General features: G+C 47.0%; 1 protein-coding gene and 1 pseudogene across 2 annotated transcripts in view; one reads left to right on the top strand and one right to left on the bottom strand.

Moving 5' to 3' along the window:
* Positions 1–504: 504 nt before the first annotated feature.
* On the bottom strand, positions 505–1,164 carry LOC121537362 (annotated as a pseudogene).
* A 592-nt stretch (positions 1,165–1,756) lies between these two features.
* The window catches only part of LOC121537762 (transcription elongation factor A protein 2), a 33,247-nt gene continuing 24,077 nt past the window's right edge, over positions 1,757–10,926 (top strand). Inside the window, exons 1-5 of one of the 2 annotated variants that reach the window (XM_041845390.2) lie at positions 1,757–1,973; positions 5,738–5,800; positions 5,966–6,071; positions 9,717–9,813; positions 10,391–10,536. In XM_041845390.2, the coding sequence (XP_041701324.1) occupies positions 1,905–1,973; positions 5,738–5,800; positions 5,966–6,071; positions 9,717–9,813; positions 10,391–10,536 (481 nt within the window). In that variant the 5' untranslated portion in view covers positions 1,757–1,904. Of the gene's footprint in view, positions 1,974–5,737; positions 5,801–5,965; positions 6,072–9,716; positions 9,814–10,390; positions 10,537–10,926 lie in introns of those variants that run through there. The other variant, XM_041845391.2, reaches the window with a different exon arrangement.

The following is a 10,926-nucleotide window of genomic DNA, read 5'->3' as shown; positions in this document are numbered from 1 at the left end:
GAGGAAGTTAAGTCAGACAGAGTAGTTATTTGCTCTGAGTCTCCAGTCCTTTAGCTCACGTAGGAGACAAGACCTGCTTTATGAGGTGCTACAAACCCATGGCAGGATTAGACAGATGGGTATACAGATAAGATTTACTTGGGTCCCAGCCCATGTGGGGGTGGAGGGGAACGAGACAGTAGATGAACAAGCACTTAGTATATTTACATTTACATTTTAGTCATTTAGCAGACTTATCCAGAGCGACTTACAGGAGCAATTAGGGTTAAGTGCCTAGCTCAAGGGCACATCAACATTTTTCACCTAGTTGGCTCGGGGATTCGAACCAGCGACCTTTCAGATACCGGCCCAATGCTCTTAACCCCCCCCACCCACCCACCCACCCCCGTTCTTCACTGTCTCCACACATATGCTTCCCCATGTACCTACCACTCCAACTTGACTTGTTTCTATCTGTCTACCACCCACGCATTGTCTACCCATTCTACACCCTCTTCTCCCGTATCCCTCAACCCCTGCCTGCTGTCCCAGCTACACCTCTGTAGAAGTGGGCAACAAAGATCGGGTCCCTCTCTTCTAGAATGTGCAGGAAACTGTTCCTCTCCTCCTCACTCCATGACTCAAACCATTTGGGTCCAGAGGCGCAGTTGGCACTCAGAGATATTTGGTGGGCTGTCTTTAACCTGTAGAGTATTGAGCGACTCGAGGAGGGTACACGCTTTCCCTGGCACAGCTTTCCCCAACAGGTGCTGCAGAAACCGTTCCCTCTGGGGCAGTGGCCCCAGCTCAGGAACCAGCTCAATACACAACGCTGCTCCCGAAGAGTTACGTAGGAGAGCGGCAGGGGCTCTCTGCCTGCCGCTGAGTTCAGAGAGGTACGAGATAATAATAATAATAATAATATGCCATTTAGCAGACGCTTTTATCCAAAGCGACTTACAGTAGAGATAGGTCCTTTCCGTCAGGACCACATAGAGATAGGTTCTCTAAGCTGGGAGGCACTGAACCCTGTGGTGCTGACGGAAAGTCTGCCTGGCTGGGTGAAGACGAACTGGACCGCGTGCAGAGCCAACCCTGTCCAGCAGTGTTAGCTGTATCCAGCCTGTTGCCACTGATGTTGGGATAGTGTGTGTTGCTGGACAGGGTGCCAGCAGCTGGTGGCATCTTAACTTAGTAGTAGGGATGTTGACGTTTAAGTTTCAATGAGCAAGGCAGAGGCGAAAAAGACTGACATATACAGTGATGGTGCAGAGATGGCAGGAGCAGTGGAATAGAGATAATAAGGGAAGGCATTTATTTCAAGTACAGAGGAAAGTCGGGGAGGGGAGGACGGGAGGAAGAGACAGAAGAGAGGAGGCTATTTTTTACAAGATTAAGGGTGGGACACAGCCGGTTGAATAAGACATTAAATGTGATAGGAAAGCATCCAACAGGATAGTGTGATTATTGTCAGGAAACAGAGACCGTCGAGCATGTATTGCTACAGTGTGGGCAGTATCAGAGGGAAAGAGAGAGGATGAGATCTACTATGAGGGAGAAGGGGATACAGGAAATTGGTTTAAATAGTATATTGAGTAGAACGTCATTAGATATAGTGTCAAATATATTGTTATCTTTTTTTAAGAGCAACGGGGGCTGGCAGGTAGGATTTAGTTTCTCCCTGTCGCTGGCCCACACTCCAATACAGTAGGTGGCGGTAATGCATCATAACGTTGGATGCCAACCGCCGATAAACCCCACTGAAGAAGAAAAGAAGCAGGCATCGGAACCAGCGCGCCGTGGGGAAAGAAGTGGATGCGTTGGGGACTGTGAGAAAAGAAAAGAGGAGATAGAGGTTTTTTTCCAACATAAATGGAGGTTCATCCGTAGCCGGAGAGAAGAGCAGCTACAAAAATACAAGCAAAATGGCGAAAGACCACGAGGTCGAACGCATTGCTAAAAAGCTGGACAAAATGGTGCACAAGAAGAACACGGTAAGTTGAGTTTGCTAGCTAGCGCAGCAGTGGACGCTGGCCCAACGCCCCCAACATCAGAAATCAGGTAGAGGCAGTGCAGGAGTACTGTGGTGTTCGTGTGATGCACCTTTGTAGCCATCGAACATTCTGGAAAGCTACTGAAAGGTGTCGGCTATTTGTTTTTTTCGGTTGTTCTGAACTAAAAAAAAACCGAGTTGATTACTCGGTCGATTTTGAAATGAAAGTGAATGGTTGCACTTCGCTACTGTGTGGGCAGCGTAGGTTGTAATGATGGCTAGATATTGTGAAAGAGCGTTAAATTAACGGGGTGATTTTGTTAATGAATGGTTGTCCACACGTCCCCGGCCCCCTCATAATTAGTCAGGCCCAATCGTTGCCTGACGACTCAAACTGAATTGTTGAGTTGCTGTATAGTTCGCTACATAGCCTACTTCAAGAAGAAACTAACGTCCATGGGCGTAGCGTTTGGCCGGAGTTTGGGTCGGAAGGCAAGCCCAATCATGGCTATGCAGGTTAATCAGTGGGATCATTTGATATCTGTATGGACAGGGCCAGAACGAATCAGTTGGATGGCCATTTGATTTCCATAGGGGGGCACGTTTTTTCACGGGACCTTATGTGTGCAAACAAATCAAATTATTAACACTAAGGTGAGCCCCCCTTTAAGCTAAAAGTGTAATTAATGCATTTCATATATGGCATAAAATAAAACAAATGGTTGTTTGAAGGTCTAAGGTAACATTAAAATACGAAAAATACATATTGTAAATACAACAAGCATTTTCATTAGTGTGTTACTGTAGGATATATGTAAAAACATTCAAGTGTTTATTCGTGGAGTGCCTTAGTTACAACTATGAAACAGAAAGCATATGTGTTGGAGCGCGGTAACAGCTTCGTTCTATAATGACAAAATAAACCAAATGCACCAAACACAAAGACGAACGGTCAGCAAGACGCGCGGTCAAATGATGAAAACATCATTATAAGCGCCAAATGTGCTTGATAATAGTGGCGCAGTGGTCTAAGGCAGTGGTCTAGCTGTACCACTAGAGATCCTGGATCAAATCCAGGCTCTGTCGTAGCCGGCCGCGACCGGGAGACCCATGGGGCGGCGCACAATTGGCCCAGCGTCGTCCAGGATAGGGAAGGGAATGGCCGGCAGGGAGGTAGCTCAGTTGGTAGAGCATGGCGCTTGCAACGCCAGGGTTGTGGGTTCGATTCCCACGGGGGGCCAGTATGAACAATAAAAAAATAATGTATGCAATGTAAGTCGCTCTGGATAAGAGCGTCTGCTAAATGACTAAAATGTAAAACTGGCACAAAATAAATAATGTCATTATAATGAATGTGTCGATATGACCGCAGTCAAAAACGGTCAATTATCAGTTGGAGCATGGCCATGTCACATAAACGACGAAAGCTGAGTGCATTGCTGATCTCGTTTTTTTGCTTGAGCATGCGCTCTCTGTTCCTTCTCTCCTGTCTCACGGTTTCATTTGGTGGTGGCATGGGCACCTGCTCAGTGCGCACCATTCGAGGCCTAAACGCAAAAAAAGCCAGGAGGTGTAGGGTTCAGGCTGAGGCTCCGAAGACAAATCATCAGAGATTTCATCATGATTAATTTCTTCTCCATTCTTGCCATTGTAAATTATGCACTGATAAAACTGCTTGGATTTGGTGGACTGATAGAGGGTACTTACCATTTTGAGATTATAATTAGAATGGATCGATACAATAAGAATGGCCCGCCCTGTTCTTCATTCACACAATTGGTGATTCCATAATTATGCATCGCTTTCTTCCCCTTTGGTCATCAACTTTACTTAATTTATTTCATCCGTCTATATGTGTGAAATTAGTTTCGGTTCAGTTTCGAGGCAATTGTATGGGGTGGTTATCAACTCTACTGTTTATTATCTATCCTGATGCCTAGTCACTTTAATCCTAGTTATATGTACATATCTACCTCAATTACCTCGTACCCCTGCACATCGACTCGGTACTGGTACCCCGTGTATAGAGCCAAGTTATCGTTACTCATTGTTACTCATTGTGTATTTATTATTACTTGTATTATTACGTGTTTTACTTTTCTATTATTTCTCTATTGTCTTTCTCTCTGCATTGTTGGGACGGGCCGTAAGTCAGCATTTCACTGTTAGTCTACACCTGCTTTACGAAGCATGTGACAAATACAATTTGATTCGATTTGAACTGGGCACGGCACCTTCAACTATCGGGAGAAGGAGAGGAGCAGGCCCTACAGTCCTCTTCCTCCTTAAACTGGTTCTAACTCCAGTTCTGTTTGTGATATTAAGGTTCTAACAAGGACGGTGTGTTTATATAGACTTATTTAGGAAAATGTCAAAGATGGAGGGGGCATGACTTTAACAATGGCAGAGTAATACAATTTTTTAAATTCATGAGCAGTCCAAATGACTGCTTTAGCGGTTCTAGTGTTGGTTTTATAGTAAAGACATGTAATTTAACTGTAAAAATGTATTACCTTTTAATGTGGCATGAACACAACCAGACATGATGTTTTCATCTGATTGTCAAGCAAATCAAAGTAGATTACCTTAGCACCTTTGTCCAAAATAGCATCCGAGTGAGAAAAACAGCGCCCCTCTGTCTTACCACATGTAACCATGTATCTGATGCGTTGTGGCCAGAAATAGTATTACATATATAATAATAATAATAATATGCCATTTAGCAGACGCTTTTATCCAAAGCGACTTACAGTCATGCGTGCATACATTTTTTTTTGTGTACGGGTGGTCCCGGGGATCGAACCCACTACCTTGGCGTTACAAGCGCCGTGCTCTACCAGCTGAGCTACTGAGCTACACGCTCTTAGTCTAGACAGAATCAGTCATTTACATTTACGTCATTTAGCAGACGCTCTTATCCAGAGCGACTTACAAATTGGTGCATTCACCTTTATAGCCAGTGGGATAACATGTTTGTTTTTTTTGGGGGGGTAGAAGGATTACTTTATCCTATCCCAGGTATTCCTTGGGATAGTCATTTACATTGAGATTTTAGTCATTTAGCAGACGCTCTTATCCAGAGCAACTTACAGGAGCAATTAGGGTTAAGTACCTTGCTTAAGGGCACATCGACAGATTTTTCACCTAGTCGGCTGGGGGATTAGAACCAGCGACCTTTCGGTTACTGGCACAACGCTCTTAACCACTAAGCTGGGCTGGCTACACATACTAAGACAGAAGGGCGCTGTTTCGCTTTATCTGAGATCGATGCGTCTTTCTGTCTGCGCGCATCTCTGTCAAATTAAATTATCAATACTTAAATATTTTATTTGGATGGACAAGGAGCCCCCCCCCCTCCTAAGGCCCCCATTTATGCCGGCCCTGTGTATAATCTAACTTAAGCTTAAATGTTTTTACCATACCACCACCTCTTCTGTCGACCCTTGCCTGGAGGCGACACCAGAATATTTTACCTGGAGGTAAACTCCATAAATCCGTACACATTCAGTCCTCGCCACATGGATGACCTGCCGTTGCCACTGACCGTTAACCTGACCAAATTAGGCCCCCACCTGCCTTTCTATCTTTCCTGTATCACAATAGGCCTGCACGATTTTGAATTTTGAATTTTTGTCCTATCATAGATTCTAGCCTGTGTTGGAATATGCATACAGCTTGCTAACTAAACATTGATTTACATTATTGTAGACGGCATCCAATTCAATTCAACAGGTGCCAATATTTATCTGTCTCCTTTCTTCACAGGACGGTGCCATATATCTGCTGAGGGAGTTGAAGATAATGAAGATGTCTCTGGAGACGCTACAGGTAGACCTAAGCTTGTTCTCTTCTTACCGTAGGCCTCTCTGTCTGAATAAAATAATATTGTATTACTATGGTCAATACTATGTCTCAATGCCGGTGTCAGTCTACCAGGATCAGTGAACGCTGTGAGGAACGGTAATGGTGAAGCTAATACACCATGTCTGTCAGTCCACCAGGATCGGCATGTCGGTGAACGCTGTGAGGAAGCAGAGTTCAGAGGAAGAGGTCCAGACTCTGGCCAAGGCACTCATCAAGTCGTGGAAGAAACTACTGGGTACGTCTGCTATAGGTCTGCCTAGTACCACTGTCTGTCTGTCCTGCAGGTCTGCCTCGTACCACTGTCTGTCTGTCCTGCAGGTCTGCCTCGAACCACTGTCTGTCTGTCCTGCAGGTCTGCCTCGTACCTCTATCAATGTCCTGCAGGTCTGCCTCGTACCTCTGTCTGTCTGTCCTGCAGGTCTGCCTCGTACCACTGTCTGTCTGTCCTGCAGGTCTGCCTCGTACCACTGTCTGTCTGTCCTGCAGGTCTGCCTCGTACCACTGTCTGTCTGTCCTGCAGGTCTGCCTCGTACCTCTGTCTGTCTGTCCTGCAGGTCTGCCTCGTACCACTGTCTGTCTGTCCTGCAGGTCTGCCTCGTACCACTGTCTGTCTGTCCTGCAGGTCTGCCTCGTACCACTGTCTGTCTGTCCTGCAGGTCTGCCTCGTACCACTGTCTGTCTGTCCTGCAGGTCTGCCTCGTACCACTGTCTGTCTGTCCTGCAGGTCTGCCTCGTACCACTGTCTGTCTGTCCTGCAGGTCTGCCTCATACCTGTGAAATGTGGTGTCTGTCTGTCTGTACTGGACAGGTGGGATCCTGTCTGCTCTAGAGAGACAGGGATGGGAAAATGATTATAATACGGTAATGAACACGCTATAGTTTAAGAAGACCAAACAGAAAGCATGTTTCTAAGGGAGTGAACGTTTATTAGAAAATCGGCACTCTCTGAAATGGAAATGGATGGCCCTCCCTCATTTTACAAATTAGCAGAATCTTTTTTTAATACCACACAAATTACAGAAAGTTCCAGGCTGAGAATGGACAGAGAGAGAGGCCTGTGTGTTCATCTTATCATATTTCTCCAATGCCAAATCAGTGTGTCTTGTTTGCAAATAAAACTATCCCTGTCTGCAAATAATTACATCTGAGACGTCATTAGGAATCTGAGCATTGTACTTTCAGAAGTTAGGCCTACCTTTCTACCCCAGACAGAGTAGGCCTACCGACACATAAAGACGTAAGCTTTAACTTCTGGCTACTCTTCTTCTGTGGCTTAACCCAATGAGAGAAGGTCACAAGGGCTTCCCTAAAAGCTGTCTGGGTTTAATCTTCTATTGCACAGAAAGTGAATAGCTTAATCAATGGATAGTGACTGAATTAGATAACTTCCCAGGCAAAGTCACTTTTTTTGTCTCCTCGGCTATAGAAGGTTGTAGCTCTGCCTCTGAATGTCAAAGAAACGAAACAATGACATCCCCATATGCATCGGAGTCATGTCTTTCCTGGCTTGTTTTGTAGCATAAAGCATCGCGGACAGAAAGTGCCGTTATAGATCACTTTATATAATCCGATCTGTTTTTGTTTTCTTAAAAATCTTAAGCCTGTACGTTTTTACGTTTTCTTAAAAAGGCCTGTACCTTTTTTTTTTTTTTTTTTTACAATTTTCTTTAATAAAAGGTAGACCTATGGCATTCCCTCTCATACCCCCTCAATTTGTGTCTTGGTTTTAACTAACAGCCCTTCACTGACACGGAGGTAGGCTATTTAAAGATCGCATGGTGGGTGGAGGAATTGACCAACAAATCTATGGCTATGGCAGCCTAAAGCCTAGTTTCATCTGTCAAACAGGTAGACCTACCTCTTATTTCTCCTGTAGGAATAATCGCCTCCAACACAAAGCCCTCTTGTTGTTAGTAAAGTCTAATTAAAATGAAGACGGTTTAAATTAATTATGTCTACTTTCAGCACCATGAGCTGTCCATTTCTGATTGATTGTGCCGCGGCTGCTGCTTCAAGTTTCAGCGCCACAATAAACACAGAGTATAGCAAACATTAGGAACACCTTCCAAATATTGAGTTGCACCCCTCAGAACAGCCTCAATTCTTCGGGGCATGGACTCTACAAGGTGTCGAAAGCGTTCCACAGGGATGCTGGCCCCATGTTGACTCCAATGCTTCCCAGAGTTGTGTCAAATTGGCTGGATGTCCTTTGGGTGGTGGACCATTCTTGATACACACAGCAAACTGTTGAGCGTGAAAAACCCAGCAACGTTGCAGTTCTTGACACAAACCGGTGCGTCTGGCACCTACTACCATACCCCGTCCAAAGGCACTTAAATCTTTTGTCTTGCCCATTCACCCTCTGAATGACACACATACACAATCCATGTCTCAATTGTCTCAAGGCTTACAAATCCTTATTTATCCTGTCTCCTCCCCTTCATCTACATTGATTGAAGTGGATTAAACAAGTGACATCAATAAGGGATCATAGCTTTCACCTGGTCAGTCTATGTCATGGAAAAATTCGGAAGAAGCCTTTCACTCTCCTCCTGAACTGCCACCGTAGGCCTGCACAGCCTTGGTCAGGCAGCCGTGGGCCTGCACAGCGTTGGTCAGGCAGCCGTGGGCCTGCACAGCGTTGGTCAGGCAGCCGTGGGCCTGCACAGCGTTGGTCAGGCAGCCGTGGGCCTGCACAGCGTTGGTCAGGCAGCCGTGGGCCTGCACAGCCTTGGTCAGGCAGCCGTAGGCCTGCACAGCGTTGGTCAGGCAGCCGTGGGCCTGCACAGCGTTGGTCAGGCAGCCGTGGGCCTGCACAGCGTTGGTCAGGCAGCCGTGGGCCTGCACAGCCTTGGTCAGGCAGCCGTGGGCCTGCACAGCCTTGGTCAGGCAGCCGTAGGCCTGCACAGCCTTGGTCAGGCAGCCGTGGACCTGCACAGCGTTGGTCAGGCAGCCGTGGGCCTGCACAGCGTTGGTCAGGCAGCCGTAGGCCTGCACAGCCTTGGTCAGGCAGCCGTGGGCCTGCACAGCCTTGGTCAGGCAGCCGTAGGCCTGCACAACCTTGGTCAGGCAGCCGTGGGCCTGCACAACCTTGGTCAGGCAGCCGTGGGCCTGCACAGCCTTGGTCAGGCAGCCGTGGGCCTGCACAGCCTTGGTCAGGCAGCCGTGGGCCTGCACAGCCTTGGTCAGGCAGCCGTGGGCCTGCACAGCGTTGGTCAGGCAGCCGTGGGCCTGCACAGCCTTGGTCAGGCAGCCGTGGGCCTGCACAGCCTTGGTCAGGCAGCCGTGGGCCTGCACAGCCTTGGTCAGGCAGCCGTGGGCCTGCACAGCCTTGGTCAGGCAGCCGTGGGCCTGCACAGCCTTGGTCAGGCAGCCGTGGGCCTGCACAGCCTTGGTCAGGCAGCACACAAAAACGTTTTTGATCAGTAAGAGCAGAGCAGGCCGGGGCTCAGGGTTGGAATGCAGCCTAGTTTTATTTACACCATCCCAGCAGCCAGATTATAAATATTACTTTGTGCTTTTCCCAGCATGCAATTCATAACCTACAGGCTATGGATCATTTGATTGAGACCACACTAAAAAGCCTATAGGCGCACTTGATATAGCACACGGAGAATCAGAGGTGAGGGCGGCATCGGGCACATATCCATATATAGCCTAATAAGCTACTACTTCTAAAACACTGAGATATATTGACATTTAATCACTTACAAATTACATGACCCTCCCATGGACTAGATTGAAAAAAATACTAAATCGCCCCTTGACCAAAAAAATGTAAAAGCAAAAAACCTCCCTAATTTTCCTCCCAGGTACCCATTGTGTAAATTTCAAACCATCCCTAAATAGATAGTAAACACCTGAATGGTTTTCTCTGCAGACGGCGCAGAGGGGAAAGCTGTGGAGGAGAAGAAGAGGGAGGGATCTCCTCTGAGGTCATCAACGTCCAAGGACAGTCCTGGATCCAGCGACAGGAGGTGAGACACCGTGACCACCGAGTGTCAGTCATGTACCAGAGGTAGTTCAGTGAATCACCTTGTCTGAGCTCTGAAGACTTGTGTGAGCTCCCTGAACTAATGCCTAGGCTTTAGCTCAGTGGGCTGATGTGGAGTCATATCTAGCAGAGGTGGTTCAATGAACTACTCGTTGGTGATGGGTAATCTAGCTTGAGCCCAAAAGACTTGGGTCGGGTAGGTAGACGACAGGGGTTTGATGGGTACGTAGACGACGGGTTTGATGGGTAGGTAGACGACGGGGGTTTGATGGGTAGGTAGACGACGGGGGTTTGATGGGTACGTAGACGACGGGGGTTTGATGGGTACGTAGACGACGGGGGTTTGATGGGTAGGTAGACGACGGGGGTTTGATGGGTAGGTAGACGACGGGGGTTTGATGGGTAGGTAGACGACGGGGGTTGATGGGTACGTAGACGACGGGGGTTGATGGGTACGTAGACGACAGGGGTTTGATACCCAGTCAGAAATGGAAGGATCAGGGTGACTCATAACATGATGTAACACTTTTTTCTCTCTGTCACCATCTTGTCTTCTCTAGCAAGAAACAACAACTGCTGGAGCCCCCGAAGACTCCCACCTCCCCTACGACCCCGAAGTTCACCTCCTTCCCCCCCACTCCCGTCACCACTGACAGCGTGCGCACCAAGTGCCGAGAGCTGCTGGTGACTGCCCTGCAGACTGACGGTGAGACAGACCCTACCAAGATGGCTGCCGTTATCGGCACATTCCAGAGCTGTATAGGTTTATGACTTCAGCCATTCAAGTGTTATACAGTGCCTTCAGAAAGTATTCACAACCCCTTGACTTTTTTCCACATTTTGTTGTTACAGCTTGAATTTAAAACGGATTAAATTGAGATTTTGTGTCACTGGCCTACACACAATACCTCATAATGTCAAAGTGGAGTTATGTTTTTAGAATTTTTTACACGTTAATTAAAAATGAAAAGGTGAAATGTCTTGAGTCAATAAGTATTCAACCGCTTTGTTATGGCAAGCCTAAATAAGTTCAGGAGTAAAAATTTGCTGAACAAGTTGTATACACTACAGGTCAGGGCTCTGTGCAGGCCAGTCA

Source organism: Coregonus clupeaformis, chromosome 24 (genome assembly GCF_020615455.1).
Source record: "Coregonus clupeaformis isolate EN_2021a chromosome 24, ASM2061545v1, whole genome shotgun sequence".
NCBI classification, from domain to species: Eukaryota; Metazoa; Chordata; class Actinopteri; order Salmoniformes; family Salmonidae; genus Coregonus; species Coregonus clupeaformis.
This window is presented reverse-complemented; position numbering and strand designations above follow the sequence as displayed.